This window comes from Telmatherina bonti (genome assembly GCF_933228915.1).
Source record: "Telmatherina bonti genome assembly, chromosome: 21".
NCBI classification, from domain to species: Eukaryota; Metazoa; Chordata; class Actinopteri; order Atheriniformes; family Telmatherinidae; genus Telmatherina; species Telmatherina bonti.
Genome location: NC_136630.1, coordinates 5,900,659 through 5,926,799, shown reverse-complemented (window position 1 = coordinate 5,926,799; position 26,141 = coordinate 5,900,659). Strand labels below are relative to the sequence as shown.

General features: G+C 39.1%; 1 protein-coding gene across 1 annotated transcript; it reads right to left on the bottom strand.

The window, feature by feature from the left end:
* Positions 1-308: 308 nt before the first annotated feature.
* Positions 309-12,547, bottom strand: LOC306772018 (receptor activity-modifying protein 1). Its single transcript, XM_079261394.1, has 5 exons — positions 12,444-12,547; positions 12,170-12,259; positions 11,900-12,007; positions 11,554-11,707; positions 309-1,879 (listed from the first exon to the last, which is right to left on the bottom strand). Exons 1-5 carry the CDS (start codon positions 12,478-12,480, stop codon positions 1,645-1,647), a joined length of 624 nt encoding a protein of 207 aa, XP_079117520.1. The 5' UTR covers positions 12,481-12,547; the 3' UTR covers positions 309-1,644.
* Between the last annotated feature and the right edge of the window lie 13,594 nt (positions 12,548-26,141).

Sequence of the window (26,141 nt, the reverse complement as noted above, 5' to 3'; positions counted from 1 at the left end):
CTGATCCCAGACTGACCCCAGACTGACCCCAGACTGATCCTAGACTGATCCCAGACTGATCCTAGACTGATCCTAGACTGACCCCAGACTGACCCCAGACTGATCCTAGACTGATCCTAGACTGATCCTAGACTGACCCCAGACTGATCCCAGACTGATCCTAGACTGATCCTAGACTGATCCCAGACTGACCCCAGACTGACCCCAGACTGATCCTAGACTGATCCCAGACTGATCCTAGACTGACCCCAGACTGACCCCAGACTGATCCTAGACTGATCCTAGACTGATCCTAGACTGACCCCAGACTGATCCCAGACTGATCCTAGACTGATCCTAGACTGATCCTAGACTGACCCCAGACTGATCCCAGACTGATCCTAGACTGATCCTAGACTGACCCCAGACTGACCCCAGACTGACCCCAGACTGATCCTAGACTGATCCCAGACCGATCCCAGACCGATCCTAGACTGATCCTAGACTGACCCCAGACTGACCCCAGACTGACAGCATTAGGTTTTGGGTTAGTGCTGACTTCCAGCAGCCAAATATTTCGTCACAAGTCGTTTCTACATAAAAGAAAAAGAAACTCTTTTATGTTTCCTTTATGTTTCCTCTTGTTTCTTTGTTTTAAAAGAGGAAACAAAAGTTTAAACAGCCAAAATTTTAACCAGATTCCTCATCTTTAATCTATTAAAGCTGCTTTTACATTACTTTTTTTTTGCAAAATAAAAGTGATATTTGTAAGTTTTGACAAACAACTGCGATTTGAAGGTGGTTCCATTGAACAGTGTTTAGTGCGTAAGCTTCAGTTTCTGTAAAATCTCATCAACCAGAATAACGGCTCATGCAAGGTAGCCACTTAGCGTTATTTAGGGGTTTTCTACTTGCTGCAGAGAATTTGCTACATCTTTTCAAACCTTTTTTCTCCCTCATTTTCTTTTCTAAGCCTCTAAATTTAGTTGTTGTTTGTTCCGCACTGCACTATCTTAACCAGAAACAAACCCAAATGTCACGTCTGGGGACATGTAAATGTGAAAAAAGTGTTTCCATTACACTTTTGCAATATTTTTCTCTATTGAAACGTCTGGAAAAACCACGTAATTATCGGTATCCTTCAACACCAGTGTCATGAGATGCTTTGGGGACAAAAAAACCCAAAGAATATTACTGAGAGCCAACCAATACCAGCTTTTGCTTTTGTTTACCTAATTTGCATCATTTACTTTCTTTTTATCAAACAATTGTGTTTTTAATTTCTCAGTTCTGCTATTCAGTTTAGTTTGTATTTTGTTTGATTAGGATCATAATCCTAATCAATGATTAAAGGCAAAATCATTAAAAGACAGTAAAATATCAAGTAAAATATATCTGTATTGGAACGGGTATCCACATCAGTATCTTTAAGTATATCTCTATCTGTATCTTTATTGGTATCTAGAGCCGTATTGGTATCTTTATCTGTATTTGCATTTATATTGGTATCAGTCTCGATATTGTTATCAGCGATACTTGCCTTGGATTTACTTGGTGTTTCCAGTATCATCCAGCCTGCGATTAAAATCTTCTAATCTCCTGTAAAATACACTCATCATGACTTCCAACTGGACTATGCTGAAGTGGGTACCCTAGAACTGGGGTCTAACTCCTCCAAACCACCAGATAAACCAGTACGGGGATGAGGCTGACAGGGATGATGGTGAGCACGACCACCACACCGTGAGGGGCGTCTTCAGGCTGGTCCTCTTCCTCAGTGCAGTTCTGGAAGTAGATGGAGTGGATGGAGAGGAAAATGTCCTGAACGTCCGGGTTTGGGAAAAAGCAGCCGACGATTTTGGTGATCTCCTCCAAACATACTGTCAAGTCGTGGTATGGCCTGTGTGGGCGAGGAGACGCCAATAAGTCAGTTAACAGAGGAAAATCTAAGCATGCTTAACGTTGGACTGAGCAGCAGCTACGTTTGGCAGACATCAGCTGAAAACACTTGTGGTAGACAAATGGAAAGAAAAATGGTTGTGTGAGCCGTCTCACACGACGTGTAGCCCCTCAGAAAAGTCTGATTCTGTTGTGGTTTGGAGTCTGACGTCTCTTTCTGTCAGAGTTTCCTCCAGTTTCTGAGTGCTTTTAGACTGAAGGGGACTGGACTGACTGACACCTTTCTGGACATTTAGATTGTTAAGGGTCACATTGTCTTTCCTCTACTTTTAATTATATATTTCTTGCTTACTATTCAAATAACGCTCCTAAAGGTCGATATCACAGTGTCTGTTCCAACTCTGCTGTTAAGCAGGCTGAAGCATTAGAAGTGAGTTGAGACACCGATCAGTGGCACGTTTTAAACTTTTAGTTATGCAAAACTGTTGTGATTGCCCTGAAAAAGGTATTTTTGTATAAATGTTTAATATATTATTATTATTTAGCTTTAGGTAACCTCAACCTCTGGTTGTTCAACCTTCACTTTGCACAAGTTAAAGCTATAAACTGGATTTCAACAGCTTGAAATTTAATAATATTTTAAAAACAAAAATTGCAGCAAGCTTTTTGTATGTTTCATCTAATGAATGTTGTTTTATATCCCATGTGGCTTGATTGGATTTCATCTCGTCAGATGAAAAACTATTCTTTAGTTTTTCAGACCGTCATGGCAGACAATAGAAATGTTTGGTACCAAACAGGGAAAAGAATTGGCCTGCTGTCAAACTGGCAAACCGTAACATCAAAAATGAGGTGTTGAAGGCAAAACTTAAATATAAGAATAGGTTAGAAACTGAGTTCTCAATCATGAACACAAAACAGGCATTTCAAAAAGTACGGACACTGACAGGGTGTGAGTCCAAGCCAGTTGCTCACACAGTAACTGACCCAGTGCAGTTTGTAACTGAGCTCAATACATTTTATGCACGATTCGACGAGGTGGATTTCTCAGGGGAATCTGAAGAACTGCTGGGAGCACTCCCCCCAGCGGATCCAGATGAACCTCTTCCCTTCACTTTGGAAGATGTGAGGCGACAGCTCAGCAGGTGCAAGCCGGGTAAGGCTCCTGGTCCGGACGGCATCTCAGCAAAGGTGCTTAAGAACTGCACCCAGGAACTCTCACCTGTTCTCCACTCACTCTTCAGAGAAGTCTACTATTCTACCGTCATACCAGCTATCTGGAAGAAGGCAACAATAATCCCTAATCTTAATATTCCCACCAGAATGATTCATCTCCTTCATAACTTCCTGAGCAACAGGCAGCAGGTCGTACGGTTGGGTTCTACAACATCATCTGCCCTCACCATCAACACCGGAGCACCGCAGGGGTGTGTACTTAGTCCTTCCCTTTACACACTTTACACAAATGACAACATCAGTCCTTCACCTCACATCAAGTACTTTAAATACTCAGATGATACTGCCATTCTCGCATTACTTAAGGACAATAACTCCACCATGGACTTGGACTATAACAACACTGTCATACACTTCACCAAATGGTGCACAGACAACCATCTGTACCTCAATGTTAATAAAACAAAGGAACTCATATTCAGCTCTACTTCACCACAGCAACCCATTGCCATTGACAATCAAACAGTTGAAATCGTGGACAGTTTTAAATATCTTGGAGTAACAATAGACAGTTCACTAACATTTGATCAGCATATTATGGACATTCAAAAACGAAGCCAACAACGACTATCAATAATCCGGAAACTGAAAGGACTCTATGTTTCTCCACCTCTACTCCTACGGTTATATCAGTCCATTATCCAGCCTGTTATTCTGTACTGTTCAACTTGCTTTTTCAATTTGTTGACTGTTAAGAACCGGACTAAACTCATAAAGGTAACCAACACTGCAGCAAAAATCATAGGACTCCCCACACCAAGCCTTACAGAGCTTAACAACAGAGCCATTGGACGCTTTGCACTTTCCATGGAGCAGGACCCCACACACCCCCTTCATGAACAACTCACCCCTCTTCCTTCAGGACGGAGGTACAGGGTGCTCAGGTGCAAAAAGGCTCGGTTGGGAAAAAGCCCGATCCCCTCAGTCATAACATTTCTAAACAGCAGGGGGCGCTGAGTGTACTCTGTTCATTGTATTTGTATGTTGTTTCTGTGGTCTGTTGTTATTGTCCTTTTTGTTGTCAAACATGTGCTGTGTACGTGAAAAAGAATTTCCCTTTGGGGACAATAAAGTCTAAGTCTAAGTCTAAATGTGCATTTTTGTTTGGCCTCAGTTTGATCTTGAATTGCAGCATTGAGTAAATCACAAAATATTTGCTGTAAGCCACAAACTGATGGACAACGGACACTTGGCCCACTTCAGGCCCACCTCAGGCCCACTTCAGGCCCACTTCAGGCCCACCTCAGGCCCACTTCAGGCCCACCTCAGGCCCACTTCAGGCCCACTTCAGGCCCACCTCAGGCCCACTTCAGGCCCACCTCAGGCCCACCTCAGGCCCACTTCAGGCCCACCTCAGGCCCATTTCAGGCCCACCTCAGGCCCACTTCAGACCCACCACAGGCCCACCTCAGGCCCACTTCAGGCCCACCTCAGGCCCACTTCAGGCCCACTTCAGGCCCACCTCAGGCCCACTTCAGGCCCACTTCAGGCCCACCTCAGGCCCACTTCAGGCCCACCTCAGGCCCACTTCAGGCCCACTTCAGGCCCACCTCAGGCCCACTTCAGGCCCACTTCAGGCCCACCTCAGGCCCACTTCAGGTCCACTTCAGACCCACCACAGGCCCACTTCAGGCCCACCTCAGGCCCACTTCAGGCCCACCTCAGGCCCACCTCAGGCCCACTTCAGGCCCACTTCAGGCCCACTTCAGGCCCACCTCAGGCCCACTTCAGGTCCACTTCAGACCCACCTCAGGCCCACCTCAGGCCCACTTCAGGCCCACCTCAGGCCCACTTCAGGCCCACCTCAGGCCCACTTCAGGCCCACTTCAGGCCCACCTCAGGCCCACTTCAGGCCCACTTCAGGCCCACCTCAGGCCCACTTCAGGCCCAGCTCAGGCCCACTTCAGGCCCAGCTCAGGCCCACTTCAGGCCCACCATAGGCCCACTTCAGGCCCACCTCAGGCCCACTTCAGGCCCACTTCAGGTCCACTTCAGACCCACCACAGGCCCACCTCAGGCCCACCTCAGGCCCACTTCAGGCCCACCTCAGGCCCACTTCAGGCCCACCTCAGGCCCACTTCAGGCCCACTTCAGGCCCACCTCAGGCCCACTTCAGGCCCACTTCAGGCCCACCTCAGGCCCACTTCAGGCCCAGCTCAGGCCCACTTCAGGCCCAGCTCAGGCCCACTTCAGGCCCACCATAGGCCCACTTCAGGCCCACTTCAGGCCCACCCCAGGCCCACAATACGCTTGCCGGTGCCATTACTGAGTCAGAAGTACCAAACGTAACGGATTCATCTTCAACATGACTGCTATCTGGGATCTATCATGTAAATAGTTTTGATTTTACATTTACAAGTTTTTTTAAGAATCAAATCTGAAAAAAATAAAAGAAAAAAAAAAAAACTTTTCAATATTTTAATAATAAATGTAAATAAAAATACTTACTTCTAATATAATAATATTTCTTTAAATATAAACATTGTATCATTATGAATGTTTTTCCCCAGTTTTATTTTTTTTCTAGTAATGCCTCTCAGACTCTTCCTCTTCTTTCTCATCTCTTCCACTTCTCTTTCTTGTCTCTTCATCATCTGTTCCTCTTCTCTACCTCTTCTTTCTCGTCTCTTTCTCTTCTCTTTCTTCTCTTCACTCTCTCTTCCTGATCTCTTCCTCTTCTCTATCTCTTTCTCATCTTTCTCTTCTGTTTCTTGTCTCTTCCACTTCTCTTTCTTTTCTTCCTCATCTCTTTCTCGTCTTTTCCTCTTTTTTCCTCTTCTCTTGCTCTTCTTCTTCTTCATCTCTTCCTCATTTCTTTCTTGTTTCTTCCTCTTCTCTTTCTTGTCTTTTCCTCTTTTCTTCCTCTTCTCTTTTTCTTTTTTCCTCACCTCTTCCTCTTCTTTTCCTTGTCTCTTCCTCATCTATTTCTCATCTGTTTCTCGTCTCTTCCTCATCTGTTTTCCTTCTCTTCCTTGTCTCTTTGTGTGCAACCAGATGAGGTCCATATTTAGCATATAAAACTGCGACCTCTAGCCGTCATATACGCAACTGCATGCAAAATGTTTAAACAATATCAAATGATAATGAACTTGTAAAAATTAGCTTTTTTTTTTAAAAATTCTTTATCAAATTAATAGATTAAATAATCAGTTTTAAAAAACTGAACCAAGTTATGTTCCAGCCAACATCACACAGGAATCACACATCACACGAGTGTCATTGTTATGTGTAGTGTTGACTTGTTACCATGATAACTGATCTATCACCCTCTATGAAGGAGACAGTTTCAACCCAAAACCAAATTAAACATATTTTGTTTTTTCAATAACACCACAAAGACTCATTCAGAGCTTCAAAGTAACTACAACAACCTGTAATAAAAAAGATCCACTAAAGTTCAGTTTGTTTAATTTAAAAATGAAACAATTAAGATTATTTAAATAGATTTAATAAGGGTCAAGCTTTTTCTTTAATCTCCAGTCATATTATTCTAAATTTACTGTCACCGAGGGGGCAGGGGTGGAGGAGAAGATGCTGGTTTTGTCGAACGCAAGTGAAACTAGTAGGCTGAATTCTGAAAACTCTGAAACAATGCGACTTAACTGACAGAAGTAAAACTGCTGTGGTTAAACTACTTCCTGTTGGAGCATAAACAGAGCGATGACTGAAGTTGCCAATGTGGGCAGGGGGAAAAGACCGTCATTAAAATTCATTCAGCGGAATCAGAGGAAGTCACCTTGTGTTTTTAAGTCTGGTTATGGATTTTTCCCAGTTGAATTAGTAAGTAAGTGTGTGCACCTCTACAAGAGCAGAAATTAACCCAATGCCAATGAGGAAAGACATCAGCAATGATCTTCGAGAAGTAGTTGCTCAAATCAGTCTGGGAAAAGTCAAAATGTAATTTAATTTAATTCAACTATTTGTAGTCCATAAATCTACACATGTGGAAAACATTCAGGATATCTGGCAGTATTCTTAAGACTGGATGTCCCGGGAAGTTCAGCATGAGGTCAGACCATGCAGCATTCAAGAAAATGGTCAAAATCTCAAAAGTTACATGTCAGACTCTCCAGGAGTCAATTAGGATGTTCATTGGTAAAGTTTGTGACTGTGCAGTTACATAAAGATTGACTAAATATGAGCAGAAACAAAAACGATGATTTTACCAGTATGCAAAAGATGCTAAAGTTGCATTTAAACACTTCTCAGGACTTCTGGAATTCAACAGGAAGATGGTTGGTCAAAATGGACAGGCTGGTGATGTGAAGCCTTTTAATTTATCACACCTGAAAATCTAATCTTCATGAACTGAAGCGACACTGTAAACAAGAGTACACCAAAGGTCCTTCAGAACAATATCTGAGACAATAACATGGTGCAGAAAATTACTGTTTTCATTGTTTTTAAAGGTGGTTCCACGAGCTACTCTCTCATTCTTGGTTTTAATTGATTAAAGTGTTTTTTCCATTTTACTGTTACAATTATTTGATCACTGGATTTTTCCCCAGGAGTTTTATCTATCGCAAATCTCAACATAATCTCTCCATAAGTATTAAAACAAAATGAAAACACATTTACTGCTATCAATAGCCTTCTTGAAGTCATTATTAGCTGTCAAACTATTCTGTAAACTTCCTTCAACTGTAAAACAGCGCCCCCGTTATGTTAAACTGCTGACAATGGGAGTTATTGTGTGGTCAAGAAGGGTACTGCAGTTGGAGGTGTTTTGACAATTGTTCTGTCAATTGACTCAGAATGTAAAACAGCGCCCCCCTGATTACAATTGCTACTAATGGGAGTTAGTGTGCGGTCGAAAGGGGTACTGCAGATGGAGGTGCCGTGACAATGGGAAAAGAAACCAGGTGAAAACTGTTGGGAAAATTAATTCATTAGTAACTCGGTCGATCCCAGCCTAATCTGAAACAGTGGAGATACGGACCTCTGGAAGAAGAACCAGTGGAATTAAAAGGGAAATATTACTTTGAACAGCGGACATGGTAGAAAATCGGCATAGGAGATGTTGACGAGGCAAACAGTTGCGCCAACAAGAAGTAAAAGAAGCGGACAAAACTCATAAACATGGCGAGGACATACAAGAAGATACGGACATGGACCACTTTAGTTTTACTTAAGGTAAGATAAACGCTTTAGTTTTCTTCAGTTAAAGCCCAAACGTGGCAGTAACGTGGGCTACATGTGGGCTAGCTTTGGTTGGTCAGTGATGGACCAAATACTTGTTCCAGTTCCACCATTTTAAATGCTTTAATAAGCTGTAAGATTTCACATTTTCCAGTCAGTTTCTGATATCCCTGGCCCTGTAATATCATGCCTCTCTGTGGGAATGTGTTTGGGATAAGTGATAATAGGGTGACATCCCTTCTGCAGCTGCTATGCTTGCAGCAGGTGTGTGTTTTTGGAGACATTGCAGTGGGATATTTGGCTCTTTGGGAAAGTTTGTGTTAATAGAACAGAGATTAGAGAAGCTGATTACCTAATGTCCATCAGCTGTTACAACCAGGTTGCCATGGTGATTGACTCATTTATACAATTTTAAGATTGGTTTTCAGATAACCATTTTAAAACATGTCTATAACCAGGGCCGGATTAAAAATGCACTGGCCCCGGCGCCCAGAGTGTCCCAGGGCCCCTGTCACCACTGCAACATTGTGAAAATTGTGAATGATACACTGTGAAACAACATTTCTAACATCTCTTAGCCAGTGGTACCAGTAGCAACACACTGGGTACTGTGATGTAACTATTTGGCTTTTATGTACATTTTGTTTTACGTCCAAACTGCTGGTGTTTTCCTTACGTGGGCCCCAGGTGGGCCCCTGGGACTGTGATGCCCATGATGCCCATTGGATAATCCATCCTTGCCTGTAACCATCTGTAAATATGATCTGCACTTTTTTAAGTTTATAACCTTCAAAGAGTGTATTAGATCCATTCTAATGGTATCTAATATTTATACTGTAGATTCCTGGAACTGTTGTTGCCCTGCAGGCTGAGAAACTGCACTTTAGTTTCTTTTTTCCAGCCTTGGGCTGTATTTTGCTCCAAAGCCGTGTTAGCTAATAGACATCAACACATAAGAGGGTTTTAAAAGGACATCAAAGTAGGAGAGAAAGTGTCAAAGCACGAGTTCAGAAAAGGTTAAACTTCAAGCTGACTTTTACTTGTTCGACAGTGCTCAGAAAAGAGATGGGATGCAAGGATGGATGTTGAATTAGCCTTCTTTGACAATGAAAAGTTGTAAAATGTCCGTGCTACAACAGACTTGACTCAGATTCAGGCATAATTAGCAGAGGTTGACATCAAGCTGCAACTGTGTTGCAGCAGAGAAACTGAACACTTGCAGAACTAAAGGATGATGCAATTAATAAGGCAACAGTAACATATGGGAACATTTTGGTCCAATGTACATTTCCCATGGGTCTTTGCAGTGTCTGTGAACTGATCAGTTGAAGTCCACTGCGGGGGGTGGGCGACAGCGTTTTAGTCTTCTTCTGGTAGAGAAACGTAGATCCATTTGGATGGAATGTGATCGTCTTGTCAGACATTTTTTTTAAGAAAACAAAGTATTTCTAGCTAAATGATATCTCCAGAATGTATTAGTATAATTACTGAATTATTTAGACACAGTATTGTACATGTAGTCAACATGATGTCTGCAGCGCAGAGAGAACTTCTGCATCTTACAGCTGCTTCAAATGGTGAATTCAAAATTAAATTTGAGTCCTTATCAGTTTTTTCCTATTTTTGTTTGAGCACAAACTTGGACACTGAATTAATTTATTTTCATTTTGGGGAAAAAAAAAACGCTTAAGTCTTTTTAACAATTGGTAACAATTGGACTAAACAGATTAATCCTGTTTCTTATGTTGATGTTTACCAACGTTTAAACCTGCAAACGTTCTTCACAAAAGTTAGGAAAATTTGCTGGAGAGCTTCACAGTAAAGGCGCCTGATCAGTTAAAAATACAACAGATGGTAAATCATGTCCATAAAAATAAGAAAAGAAAGAGAAAAGGATAGAAATCTGCAGCTCTCGTTATAAATAAATATCCACCTGCTTGATATTTAATCTGCATTTCTTTATCTGCAAAACTGTTTTAGTTTTTGTGGAAGCATCGCCCTGCAGTGAGCAGTTGTCTTTAACTATGTTGCAGGCGGTTTGGTTCGCTTAAGTGCATCATGAACACAACCAAACCAAAGGTGTGAAAGTTTTCTGAAATCCCCGTCCAATCGCTTCGATCCCCCCGGATTGTCCTGGTGGGAATGTCGCCTGAAAGTAGGGTCACCCCGGCACATGCAGGGCGGTGATGCTCGAGGACCAGGATTAAGTAAGGCGGGTTTATTTAGTTGTTTTTGTTTTCATATCAGTGGCCTGGGGTTGCATGACCACAGGTCATGTGACATTTTCACCAGTCTGCAACTTGTCAAACAATCAAACGAGAAGAAAAACCCCAAATAAATAAATTATTTTTTTTCCTCCCTGATAAGAATTTTGCTGGGTTTGATATGTTTGTTCAGCTGCAGGACTGTCAGCTGATTGTAGACGCGTCGTAGCATTAATGTTGTTTCTTAATTTACAAACTACGCTAGGGCTGTGATGATGTGCTTTTGTCACAGTTCGATTACGATTTTTTTGGTGCCGATTCGATTTAAATTACGACTCACAATGACTCGATATTGATGCTTTTTGTAACAAAAAAATGGACAAAACTTTTCTTTGCTTTTTATTTTTCTTGATTTCAATTGGGGAAAAAACGACACAGTAGCCAGACCATCATTTCAGCGCTATAATGCCCAAGATGACAAGTAAAAATAACAATAAATACAATAAAAATGACCAATTTTATAATGGATTATTTTTATTTATTAAAAAAAATCTATTTTAAAATTGCGAAGCAAAAAAATCCTGATTTTCGATTTAATTTTCTAGGGCTGTGACGATATGCTTTTGTTTAAATTCGATTCCGATTTTTTTGGAACCGATTTAAATTGCAATTCTCACAATTCTTTGATATTGGTGAATTTTGTAGATTAAAAACTAAAAAAAATGTATTAAACTTTTTGTTGCTAGTCATTTTTCTTGATTTCAATGAGGAAAAAACACGGTAACCAGACCATCATTCTGCTCCTATAATGTCCAAGAAAACTAAAAAAGATCAATAAAAACAAGAAAAATGACAAAAAATTTATAATGGACTATTTTTATTTATTTGGAAAAAAAAATTGAGTTTAACAAAAATAACAAATCGATTTTAAAATTGTGAATTCCTAAATTTTGATTTTTTTTTTTTTTTTTGATTAGATTTTCCCACCACTAAACTATACATTTAAAATTTTAGGTTTAATGTTTAAAAAAAAAAAAAAGTATTTATACCACAAAGTGTTTTAAAAACCAGTAAATCCACTGGAAGCTGCAGTTACCTGATAAAATCCGCCGGGTTACACCAGTCATCGGTGCTGATCGCCTGCATCTCTCTGTGAAACGTTTCACTGCAGTAGACGTCGCCGTATTCCACCAGCAGCTCTCTGTGGCAGTGTTTATGTGGTAACAGAGCCTCCTGGTCCTGGAACCTCTCTGGGAGAGAACAAGGAAAATCTCTGACGTACTGGGATTAAAGGCAGCATGAAACAGTGAAGCACCTCGGGTCGAACACATCTCCATACGACTATCTCAGCTTTTTCTTCAGGGTGAGACGATATTTGAGCTGATTTAGAAGCACAGATGTCAGGAGCAGAACATTTCAAAGGTGGAGCGTTTCTCACTTACCATCATCTTCAGTAATAACTGGAAATGATTGATTTCCTCGCAGTTCTTTCTGAATTTCATCCATCTCTTCTTCATACAAGCTGGATGTCATGTTTGCTTTAGTTGTGCCTGCAGGGAAAGTTTCACTTACTAACGTCTGTGCAATTTTCATGCAAGATAAAGCCCCTCTGACACGTCATACAGCTCTTTTACAATATCATCTGGTATGTTTGTACACATTTAATGATGAATCTCATAACTGTGATTCACTTTACATCAGTTGTGACTTACTGTTGTGATTTCTGAACATGCTGGATGTCTGATTCACACCAACTTCACTCAGCTCCTCTGTCAGGTTGGCTGACTGCGAAGCTGCAGGACCTGTGAAGTTCATAATGAAACCATAAATACAGAACGTTGTCAGGAGAAAGACCCACCAGCAGTCTTTTGTTTTCTGCTCCGTATTCTTATCTTATCAGTACCGCCCTCAGTGAGACGAACAGCAAACCCGCAACACAGGAAATACTGAAGTAAACCCGAAACATACATGCAAAGTCTGACTTACGTATGATGAGAGCATGGAGAAGCACACACAGAATCATGGTGGATGTTGATGAGAGGCTCAGCGGGAACCTCCAAAGCCGAGCAGTGACACGAGGACCACTCTGAGGCTACATATCTGGACTGGGAACCAGTTAGGAGAGAAGCCCAACCCTCTTTATCTCATCTATGCTGTGGATGTGCTGCAGTGTGTTTATGCTCGGCTGGTGGAAAAATACCTGATAAAGAGGAGAAGAGTAGATGAGAGCGAGTTTAGTTTAGTTTATTAAGGATCCCCTTTAGCTGTAGCAAGCTGCAGCTATTCTTCCTGGGGTCCGGCACAATTATAATATCAAAAACAAAAACTTGTAAAAAGTTACACAGCACATCAACACTTCAGTTCAATCCTGGAATACAAGCTATTTACATATTCAAAATCATCTCTTTACATCAATTTTTACATAAATACATGCATGTAATGTCCATTCATATTACATCCTATCATGTAAACTATTCATTTACCAAAAATATGCTCGCTCATAATTGGATATCAACATATTTGATTATCTATAATACAAATCTTCTAGTACACCTCTGTCCACATTATCATTAGTTAACTCTATTCATCATTCATTTTTTATTATAATCACGATTTATATAGAAACCTGTACTTTAAATTATTATTAAAAGACTATTTTTTTAAAAGTTTTTTAGGTCAGTGGTTAATTTAATGTTCTCCGGTAGAGAATTCCATATTTTCATGCCTCTATACATAAATGTTCTTTTTATGGCATCTGATTTTGCTTTAGGCAAGCTAAAATTTCCATCTTTTGCATATCTTGTGCTATATTCATGATTTCCAGCACTAAAAATAAGGTTATTAAATAAAATAACAGGTAGTTTTAATACAGATATATTTCTAATTATAACTGTCAATGCATATGAGTCTTGACCAACAACCATTTAAGTTTCTTATGCATTGTAATGATATTTGTCCTGAAATCACACTTCAGTACCGTTCGGGCACGGAGTTGGAGAGGAATAATGGATTTAGTGATTACAACCCAGTAAATTAACACTGTCAAGAAGTTTTTTTTCTATTTTTTTTTAATCATTTAAATTACTGTAAACATAAAACATAATTTTTCATGAGTTATCAGATTCTCCTAAAAAGAAAAACTGAATTTATTCCACTTTTTCACTACTTACACAGATGTTTTTTTTAGTTTTTTTTTTTTTACTATTTAGTTACTGTTACTGTTTACCCACAATCCCCACAAAACCAACTTATCAGCTTGTTTTTAATAAAAAAAAAAAAAAAAAGAAAAAAAAAAGAAAAGAAAAGCATCTTCTTGGGTTTTATTCCTGCCATAGACTACCATTAAATTTGTTCTTTTCAGGCTGAACTTGCTGCTCCTGACTGGACCTTACTGTCAGTTTGACAAAAGTTAGAAAGAAGTGGCATTCATTATTTCAGTCATTATTTCAGGTAAAAACAGAGGTCTCTTAGCAACATACGAACATGTGATAATGTAAATTTACAGTGTAGAATCTCAGAATAATCAGTGTAACCCTCCTACATGGGATCTAAATGCCTACAAAACTTCCATAAATCACCTAGGAGGGGAAGTTATTGATCACAGTTTACTCCACATTGATGCACTACTTTTTATTGGCGATATAAGTGATGGCGCTCTGGAGTTTTACAAATTAAATCAGCTGTTGAGCTGCAACACTTTGTCATTGAAGCCCTGCCAGACTGCAGCGATGATTAAATCTGGAAGGAGGCCTGAAAATAAACCACTCGCACCCTCCGATAGTCTCACAGCAACATTAGCTTTGATAACCGCAGCGGCATTATTTAGATAAACTTCTGCTTCGGGTGTTTCCATCGAGAGTTGCTTTAATTCTTTTGATGATGGTGAGTCGGACCGCAGAGCAAAATCTTCTCCAGCACATCCTAAACATTCCCCCTGGGCTTCAGGTATGGAAGTCTGGTGGCCGGTCCATGTGTGGAGACGATGTCTCCTGTTCCTGAACTTTCTTTCTCAATCAGAACTCCAGATCCTGGTGTTGTCCTGTTGGGTTACTGCTGGAATAACCTGCTCAGTCAGTATGTTCAGGTATCAGCTGACCTCAGTCATTGAACCGAGCGGCAGGTTAAAAGTGAAGCCAAAACCTGCAGTTCCCCCTTCATCCACTAGGGGCTCCAAAACAGAGCAAATCCCCATAGACTCCCATGTTAAAAAGACGAACTTCACAGCAGGAATAAACATGTTTACAGCAGGAATAAACATGTTTACAGCAGGAATAAACATGTTTACAGCAGAGAACATGTTTATAGTAGAAATAAACATGTTAACAGTAGAAATAAATAGGGCTGTGACGATATGCTTTTGTCCCAATTCAATTCCGATTTTTTTTTTTTTTTTTTTGGGTGCCGATTCAATTTAAATTGCGATTCTCACAATTCTTTGATATTGTTTTTTTGTAGATTAAAAACAAAAAAAAAATGTTTTTTCTTGATTTGAATTAGGAAAAAACACAGTAGCCAGACCATCAAAAGAGCAATAAAAACAATAAAAATGACCAAAATTTCATAATGGATTTTATTTGTTTTAAAAAAATGTATATTTTAACAAAAAATTGATTTTAAAGTTGTGAAGCAAAAAAAAAAAATCCCGATTATTTGAATTTTCGATTCGATTTTACAGCAGAAATAAACATGTTTACAGCCTGGTACAAATAATTTTCGGTTTAATAGGTCAGGTTTGCCTTTATGACAACTGTGGGGGGAGTGATTTTTTTCTAACTTGCTTGTTTAAAAGTAATTTAAGTTTGAAATTTGGCATATTTAGGGGCGTGTCCTTTTGATTGACAGGTACCTGGTCTCCCGCTTCAAGCCAGAAGAACGTAGAACTGCGGTTTTTAGCCGGTTAACAGCGTGACTTAGTTATATCCCGTTAGCTGGTTAGCTCTTGTTAGCTCAGTTAGCTCTTAGCTACAGGCAGGTCGGCGTTCAACAGACATCGATCATTCACTATGACGCTCACAGCGTCTGAACCTGACCAGCTGCAGCACCAGGCATGATGTCTGCATTGCCTCATCGCCTGATGCTTCATCACTCTGGAACAGGGTCAGTCTGGACTCTCCAGACCACATGACCATCTTCCAGCTCCACAGTCCAGTCTTTATGCTCTCCAGCACATTGCAGCTTTTTTCCCCCAATTAGCCTCCCTGATAAATATTTTTTAAACCTTGCAGGTATCTTGCTGGCCTGCAGGATGGACCAGTTACACATTCTTAAACATAACCCTGCAGTAATTAGGCAGTTATAAAAGTTTTATTCTGATTTAATGATGGTAAATATTGAAATTTGACAAACTGTGGATTTACTGACACATAATACACAGTGTAGCTGCAGCCATATGTCTCCTAGTTGTAGCAGGACTGCCTTGATGTTGGTGGCATTGAAATCTAATGAGTGCAACACACCCAGATCCTTTTCCTTCACAGATATCCGTCGAAAACAGTCAAGGGATTTCCTCCTCCATTTAGGGGCCGTGAAGGCAGCTGTCAGCAGGGCGACGAGCCCAGAAACAGGAAGCTGGTGCAGCATGAGAGAAAAGTCTGTAATGAGGCGTTTTACAGAAGTTCATCTTCTAGAACACAGATTAATGTTTAAAAGCTGGATTTTAATATGAATTCATGCAGTTTGGTGGGAAAAACTACATTAGTTGGCATATTATCAGTGTTTATGTTTGCGTTCAGCAGACTCTACGTAGCCAGAAGTATGAAAACAAGAACTTCCTGTGTTTGGTGGTTTTTAATGCGAGTTTCTTGTGCTGGCCTCCATCTTCGCCTCAGTCTGCAGAGACAGGAAGCTCTTTTCTGGCATCCAGTGTATTGTTGCCTGCTGAAAGACATTTAAGGACACTCAGTGCTGACGTTGGGAAGCCAATTACAAGTCGATAATTGTCTCGGCTTTTGCATGACGTATGTTAGAAACTTGTTAGGAAAAGTAAAGTATTTGAGGATCAGACTACCTGCGCAGGTGTGACCTCGGTCTGGTGACGCTGATGGACGTTTAGAAAGGAAAAGCAGAGTTCCTGCCCTCATGTGACCACCACAGGCTGTATTACGAAGCAGGATTCAGAGGCTTTGAAAATCGACTTTCAAATTCAGTTCTGGTTTTCAGTATCAGAAATGCGGTCCTTGTTTTACTACCGTATCTCACCACAGCAACTTCTGCTGGAAACCTCATGTGGTCCAGAGAAAGTTCGGTTTAAAGTTCAGACATAAATACACGTGGAGTATAACTAGATAGACAGATCTCAGCTTTCGTCACTGGTCACGTGACTTTCACGCCGGGTGACATAAAGGTTTATAGGAGGCAGACTGCTAGCGGCTCGGCTGCTTTTCAGTCAAACAAAATGATAATGGTACACTGGTTTGTTCTTTGGATGTTCCAGTCAGCTTCCCGGTGATGGGATTTCATTTTCCTGACCGCTTGCAGACCCTGAACAATGAAATAATTCTGTTGCTGCAATCGAACCTGATGACTGGAAGCTTCTCAGCTGCGTTTGCAGCACTTGAAATGAACTAACATAATGAACGCGAGTTTAATAAATTCAGTTGGATATTAAACAAATTAATCCTTCACTGCGTTGTAAATGCCAGATATGAGAATGAGACTTTCAGAGTTCATGAAACGTTACAAACTTTTCTACCTTCATGATGTCAGTAAACATAAGGCTGTGACGATATTCTTTTGTCCCGATTTGATTCTGATTTTTTTGGGGGCCGATTCGATCTAAATTGCAATTTTTCTTTTTTTTTTGTAGACTTAAAAACAAACAAAAAAAATTTACAAAACTTTTTTTGCTCGTCATTTTCTTAATTTCAATGAGGGAAAAAAAAAACACCACAGTAGCATCATTATGCCGCTGTAATGCCCAAGAAGACAAGTAAAAAGATTAAAAAAAAAAAAAATAAAAAAAAATAATTCACAATGGATTATTTTTATTTGGAAAAAAAAATTAAATTGTGAAGCAAAAAAATCCTGATATTTGATTAAAAAAAAAAAAAAAAAAAAAAAACCCATTCTTTTTTTTATTGGATTTCCCACCCCTAAAACACTGATGTTTTCTCACGGTAACTGTTGCGGTAGCTCCTACATATAACAGAGACATTAGTTTTGCATCGCGTTAACATTATCTGCATCTTTTTTTTTTTTTTTTTTTTAATTTCTACACACCTTCGGCATGGAGAGGGAATACTTAGAACTTTCCACAGCTGCAGGTTTGATTCCCATCCTGCCACCAAACATTTATAAACCTCTAATCACCTGTAGGCTTTTAATTCTGCTCCTTGAAACTGACTTGCTCATTGTAAACCTGCCGAGAAGCTAGGTCAGTTTTGGAGGTTTATAAACCAGGATTTTGGAAAATCATTCCGGTTTCAGGCACCAACAAGCACGCTTTCATTAAATATCGCTGTCTGACCTGACCGAATAAATGCTGAACTGGTTTGGAAAGTGTGAAGCTAGCTTTTTGCCACCCAACATGGCGTGTAATAAAAATATTGGGCTGCAACTTCAATGATAATTATTCGATTTAATGCATCACAAAAAGTTTATTAAAATTCTTGTAATCAACACGGAGTGGTCCATCCTCCTAAAGTGGTAAATGACATATAGCAGGAAGCTAGCAGCTAGCCTTGCAGCTACAGTTACAGAGCTGAGATTTCCTCATCGGGTTTGAAGGCAGCATCTGGAAGCATTCTGGTTTTTACGGACATGAAAACAAACAAGACCTGGACAAAACTCCTTGCATATGGAAGCTGCTTAAAGCCAAAATTAAATCAGTAACACTACAAACATGCAGCTCTGTTTCAGCCCAGTTAGCAGAGCTGCTTGTTCCTCATTTTTGCTGACATTCCTGAAGATTCCTGGGAGACATGTAAAGCAGGTGTTGGGAACGCTAAACCCTCGTCCGTGTTCCAAAACACCAGACTCAGATTAATAAATCACTGTGCAAATCTTGAAAAGCTGTTGGATCCATTTGATATTTATGCCACAGGAAACATTCTTGAAGGAATATGGAAAATATTGACTTTGGGATTCTCAGGACTGTTTTTGGGAAATTGACTGAGGCACCTATCTTAGTGCCCCACCACTGCATCTCATCAATCTTTATGCAAATTGGTCCAATGTTCTACTTGCCAGAATCATAGATCCTATATGAAAGATGGACGGAGTCTCCGGCGGATAAAAGTGAAGCCTATGTTGAAGTGCATAAAACTGCAGTTCCCCCTTCATCCACTAGGGGCTGCAAAACACAGCAAATCCCCATAGACTCCCATGTTAAAACGACCAACTTCACAGCAGGAATAAACCTGTTTACAGCAGGAATAAACCTGTTTACAGCAGGAATAAACATGTTTACTGTCTGGTACAATCCATTTTAGGTTTAATAGGTCAGGTTTACTTTCATGACAACTGTGGGGGAAGTGAATTTTTCTCTAACTCGCCTGTTTAAAAGTAATTTAATCTCGAAGTTCGGCATATTTAGGGGTGTGCCCTTTTGATTGACAGGTACCCGATCTCCCACTTCAAATGAGAAGAACGTAGAACAACTGCGATTTTTAGCTGGTTAACAACGTGACTTAGCTTTAGCCCACTTACCTCCGTTAGCTGGTTAGCTCCTGTTATCTCTGGGTTAGCTCGGTTAGCTTTTAGCTACAGAAAGCTTGGAGTTCGCTTGATGTCAATCATCCACCATGACGCTCACAGCCCCCCTCTCAGCTCCACCTATTTGCCCATATTTGTATTTTCAGGATGAGATGACACGCATGCCCCTGCCAAGATGGCGATGGTAGGAACTGCCCACTGAGCTTTAATTAAGCTCTTCAGAAACCTACGGGTGACGTCACGGAGGCTATGTCCATCTTTTTGTATACAGTCTATGGTCAGAAAGCACAAAAAAATCCTGGCGACAGGAAATTACTTGCTGATGTGTAGCGTGGCCCCAATTGAGGCAGTGAAGCGGGAGAGAGGTTGGAAGGGTCGAGCGGCGCCGTAGGTACCAGGGCCTCCAACGCTGCTTGCAGATTAAACATATTTATTTTCTTTCTCATTTCAAAGCAATGGTTAATAAAACACTACCATCCTCATTACAGCTTGACGTACGTCTGTCCTGCATCCACATTTTTAAAATGCAGAAGTATCTAAAAAAAATATATAAGTACAGAAACACATCAAAAAAGTTATGTTTAACCTTTTGTTTTTTACGTTTAGTTTTAAACGCAGGAAAATCTAAATATAAAAGAATTTATAAGATATTTTAAAGCTTTTTAAAACATCCGTTTTCGCTTAAAAAATGATCAGGTCCTCCATGTTTTTGATGAATCCAAAACGCACCATTCAAGCTAATCCTGCCTTTTGCTGCGGTGCTTTTTATTTTTCACACTACATGATATGAAAGTTGTAGTGTGAACCACTGTATTAACCACTTTACATGAACCTGGAGACTTTCAGGATCTCGTCCGCTACGATCGGCTCAACTTCAAACAGAGAAACAGTTTTTTTAACATTTGCTGATAAATTAGTCAGTTAAAAATGAAAGGAGATGTAAACCTCCAAACCGGAACATTAACCGTGAATACTTTCCTTACTGTAAATTGTTAAATCCAGTGCAGTTTTTAAAGGTTTAGTTTGCTGATTGATCTAAAAATATCCTGTCATGAAAAATCCCTCTGCTAGATCTAGTCATTTTATATCACCAGTAAAGTCCAGTTTCTTGGTAAATTTAATACCCGTAAAAAGACATTTCCTCTGTTTTGATCTGGTAGAAAAAGCTAGAAAATAAACGTTTACCCAAAACTCCCACTAAGAGGTAAAAAACACGACTTTCTGTGACGTGCAGACACGTCAAATAAACCACCGCTCTGCAAATGAGTATGTAAACACAAACCTGTCACTAGATTTACATAAAAATGGCAAAAAAAAGCAAAAATACTGAAAATATCTTAGTTTTATCGATCTAAAAAAATCGAACCATTTTTAATGAGGAGAAAAATGGAATTAAAACTATTAGATCTGACACCAGCTTCGTGTAAGTTTTGTACTAATTTCAGACACTTATATAAGTAAATGAAAATATAAAATAGTAATTAAAGTTTTTGATTAAGGTGCTGGAATTTACTTAAAAGTTGTGCAATTTGCCTTCTGACAAATTAGGCAGATGTCATTGTGATCTTTATTTTCTTTTAACTTGACTGGCTGATGTGAAACTATTTTCTGTGCTTCTGACCGAAGACTCTCTTCACACCGTCTGCCTGTTTCAGAAGGCAGACTGCACGTTTGCTTTCTGATGAAGCTTGCTGAACGGACGCAGCAGCTTTCATTGCTTCAGAACGCTCTCTTAAAGAAAACTCCACGGATAGAAAGATGGCTAATCATTTTATGTGTGTTTTTATCAAACTTTAATCTGTTTTAACTGATAAATGATGCTACCTGTACAGACTTTCACTGATTAATACGCTGCAAACGTTTGGATGCAACACCATCTTTTTTATTTCCTCGTATTTGTTTTTGAGATTACCAACATTTGTAGGTCAATTTCCTGCTCTTGCTGACATGAACTGTGGTAAATCTTTTATTTAGTGAAAGTACCAATACCACACTTTACAACCTAGATACTTTTAGACAACAAAGAAACCTGTTCATGTCTGAAAAGATTATTTTTTTTGCAGAATAATCATTAAAAATGACCAGGAAGTGAAAAATATGCAGATAAAAGACTGAATAAGTTCTCAGTACTCTCCCAACCGGTTAAACTGTCTCGCAGTGAGAACAGAAGCACCACCAGGCTGCTCAGCTCTGGTCCTCAGGAGCTGCTGTCCTGCAGGTTTTAGATGTTTCTCTGCTCCAACATCTTATTTCTCCATCTCCAAGCATGTTTATCTGCTTCAGGTGCAGCAGAAAACATCCAAAACCTGCAAGACGTATGCCTCCGAGGTCCGTCCCTGGTTCAGATTTTACCTTTCTCAAAGCTGAAATACTGGAAAAACTATTTTTGCAACAAAAAATGTTTAGATATTTTGTTTGTTGCTTCTCAATAATAAAAATTATTTTCTTTTACTTTATCACATGAAACACTTTATGACTGAAACTATCAATAACTCAAGTATTGTAAAGATGCATGAAACGTATTTCACATGAAAATATCATAGAATTCCATTTACAAAAAAAAATTGGAAATAAATAAAATAAAAAATCTGAAGTTTTAACAGATGAGCCTTCATAATCTGTTTTTATTCAGTTAAATCACCGTAAGTTTTAAATAATCAGTCACTTATGAATTATTTATCAAATGTTTTACAGATTTTGTGGATTTAAAAAAAAAAGTTTTAGTTTTTGTTTTTTTTTTTGCTTTAAAAGATCAATTTAAAGTTTATTATTTTCATATAGATCTAGTTTTCCATCTTGCAGCTGCATGACTTACATGATTCAATGTCGACGACACGTAATTTATTTTTGCAATTTTTCAACATTTAATTAATCCAGCATAGATTTAATAAAAATGGTAGATGAATATATTTTTTACGCTTCCTCTTCGGAGACCGTACTCCTGCGTGACTTTCCGATCATAGAATATTTACACAATTAGAACGATTTTCTGTTGTTTCTCACCAACATGAGCTTATCTCCATGAGTTATTGTCAAATTCAGATTTTTAAAACAGAACTTATTATAACTTTTTGTTTTTTTGGACACTTCGTGATAATGATGATGATGATGATTTTTAACTGTAAGGCTGAAAATGATCAAACTTCATAAAAAAAGAGGATAAATGGTTCTGATTTGTATGTTTGGTTGTGTTCACAGGTGTCATAAGTCACCTAAATGCCTGAAATCAAGACATGACACAGAATAAATTTTATTCTGTTCACTGTTGGATCACATTAAACCTGTAAAGTATTTAGCTGATAGCGTTAGCTGCTTATGTGCGAGGTTAAGACTGTGGCTCATCTCACACAGAATGGCTTTAAATAACAGGAAGTGATGTCACCTAGCACTTACGTCCTCCAAAATAAATCGGATAATCGTAAACACAGACGAGGACCTTTCCATCGTATGTTGGAGGTGCACATAGACTTTTCATACTAAAATAATCTGGTTAATCAGTTTTTTTTTTTAAGAAATTGTATGAAAGTCTTAATAAATATCTGTAAACAACGTTTGTAATCAGATTCAATGAAAGCAAAGTGATTTGAAATTGGAGGCGATACTCAGAACGACTTTAATTTCTGTATAAAGTATAAATCAATACATTTTATTTTATATTTATCTGAGGCAGGAGTCATCCTGCGGGGGCTGGGTGGGTACCAGAGCCTGTTGAGCCGAAACGTTGCTCACAGGTTGAGGAGCAGGTCACCAGTTTCACACCAGTTTGCATTAACCACACACATAAACAACCAGTGTGGTTGAAGTAAGACCTTAACCATACCGTGGATGCAGAATTGTCAACATGTGAGCCAAGCTGTCAACATGCCAGAAAGTTCCCATCGGTAAGAGCGCTGCAGAGCAACCATTACACATTTCTGGAAACCAAACATTGTGGTCTGGTGTCGCAGTGTCTTCTATATACAGACATGTTTGTATCCGAACGTGCTGAAAACCCCACTTTAAACGTCATTTTTATTCAGTTCTTAGACCACATGCAAGACTATTAAAGCACCTTTCATTTGTAAAAACTCCTTAATATGTTATTAACTTATGACAAATAATTTCTATTTTAAGTTTTGTTTTTTTTTACATTCACTAATTTTTCACCTGATAATTGCAACGACGAACATGGCATCTTTAAAAGCTGCAAAATTTTATTAGCTATGAAGTAGCATTCTTACGGACACCAGAACAAGAATCTGTGCTGCTTTTCCTCGTGAAACTGTACAGATGTACTACAATATCACACTAATGCAAAGGTTTGGATGTTTTCTAAATGAAACTTTTTCACTGACTAACTTCAACATTTTTGAGAAATTTTAATTGAAAGTTTTGATAGAAGCGAAGAAAAACAAAAGTATACAACTAACATTAGTAGTGTGACTGGTGAGGGTGTCGGGATTGGGTATAAAAAGAGCATTCACCAAAGGCTGATGGTCAGTCTATGTAAGAATGAATCGTTTCTCAGAAATTTGTCAGGCTTTGCCTGGAAATCAGTAAGTTTAAAATCTTAAAAATGAGAGAATTTTGATCTTTCAGCAAATACAGCGCCTCAAGTTGTAAAAACATCAAAGGAGTTGTTGGAAATCTGTAAAGATCCAAGAACTGAAACCACGTCTGGCTGGTGGGACTTTTTCTGACACCGTCCACCTGTGCATCCAGAAACTTGATGTGGTTGAAAGATGCAGCACTTCCGCCAGATTTTGAGAGATTTTGCCTGCAGTCTGCAGTTTCCACACAGTCGGGGTTCACTGCATTCGGCACAAGCAGGAAAACAAGAGAATCGCTTCAAAATGTCATTTCTGCTTAAAATGCTGTTATCAAATCCAACCTAAACTTCTCCTGAGACACGATGGGCCTGGTTTCCTCCTCCTCAGACCAGTACGGGGAACTAGTTCCTCTCCAACGGGTGAATTATTTCTGCTACAGTGACTTGAAGCTCTATCAGATGAAGTGGAAGCCACGCGCAGAAACTCTGCTGAGTCTGAACAAGCTTGTATCAGATGGAAGAATATGATTCTGGTTCACACAAGTCCATGTTTCTGATGTGAAAGATTTCATCAGATTTCATCAGTGTGCATCGATTTCCGTGCAACTTTTTGCTGTTTGTCGCGAACAGAAGCTGATCATTGACTCAAGCTGACAGATTTCAATCTGAATCCTTTATCCAACATGTTCATACAGTTATGGGTCGTTCCTGCATGATTGACACATTAAGGGCAAATTCCTTATTATTATTATTATTATTATTGTTATTATTATTATTATTATTATCATTATTATTATTAGTTAATGTAAATTAAAAGTTTTTTTCCACGTCGTAAATGGTAATAATTGCTCATACAATAGTTGGTGGTTGTAAGGGTTAAATTACGTTGTTATTGCCAACATTTCAGCAACAAATGTGCCCTTTCTGCTGAGAGGTGACTCCACAAACGGTCATGTTACCACAAAAAGTCAAGGAAAGGTGAACTAGTTTGTAAAACCAACAAGTCGTCACGCCCAGATGTGAGTTGGCAGCTTTTTAACCTCCACCTGAACTCTTTTATCCTGTTTGGTGCTGATGAAGGCATGTAGTTAAATTAACTGCGCTTAGTTGTGATTTCCCACACTTTAAAGATTACTCAGCCAAAAAGTTTGTGGATACAGAATCAGAGAATGAGATTTGTGTCAGTGATTGAAGATAACTGGATGCTTGCTGGCATCATGACGCCTGGTGATGCACACTTACCCCTTGCAGGGGTATGACAAAGTCAGCAAAACACACAGCTAGTTTTCATTGGCTGGTGGTTGACGGTGAGCCTGCAGGCTGCTTTTAAAGAGCACCGGGTTCACAAATTTCTTCAGCAAACACAGGAAAACCACTTGGGACATGCCAAACACATCAAGCAGCAGAGGTAAGCATGCTTACAAATCAGTCAAGTTCTTTTTATTATTATTATTGTAAATGTTGTTATTGGTGTTATTGTGACAACTGAGATTATGGTCCTATGTTTTGTAAATATGTATTTTTAGTTTTTCCACATGCTTTTTTTTTTTTTTTTTCCTCCCAAACTTCCACTTTTTTTTTTTTTTTTGGGAACAAGATTTTTGCCTGAAATATTTATAAGCAGATTATTGGCAGCAATGGAAGTGATTGCCTTTAGAAATTTCATAGCTGTATTCTATAATCTTTGCAAATAGAAGATATGATGCTGCCATTAGTTGCTGGTTTCATTGTATTCTTGATTAGCAGGTATTTAAATATAAGTACAATATTAAACAGACAACCAGCAGCTGATTAAAGTGCATTTACTAGAATATGTCCAAATAAATGTTGTGCTGTGTGGTTGTGGTTGCAAATCTGAGGCCACAATTTGTCTCATCAATGTGATTTGAGTAAATTTTGTCAGCAGTCTGAGCCGGAATATGAGAAATCTCCAGAAAAATAGATGTAGTAGATGGTAATCACTCCCAGCATTTGTTGCTCATGCTTGTCTTTAAAAGACTCATTAGTTGCATCAGGCCAGGAAGCCACGTCTGCATCGGCTGTAATATTTACCGCTGCTGTAAACGGAGAAATCCAGCTGTGACTGTCAATATTCAGTCAATGCTTTCTAAAATAACAAACTAAAATGAGCATTTCACGCAGCTGCTTTTAAAAAAAAAAAAAAAAAAAAAAAAAAAAAAAAAGCTGAAATTTGTAAGTCCTGCTTACTCAAAGCGTGCAAAGTCTCATGGCGATCAGTTTGACTGTGAGGGCGTTTGCGAATATTGTGAGTCAGGTTGTGTTAGTTTTATCATGTAGTGTGAAAGTGTGATTACTCAAAATAGTTTTCTCAATGGAGAAAAAAGTATTTTTATCTTCTAAAGTCTGTAAAATTAACAGCAGACTGCAAGAGCACCAAACGGAAATACAAAATCTGACCAAAACAATTGTTTTTACACTTGAAGACTTTTAAGTTGCCCAAAAAAAAACAAACAAAACAAAAAAAACGAATAAAATCCAACATT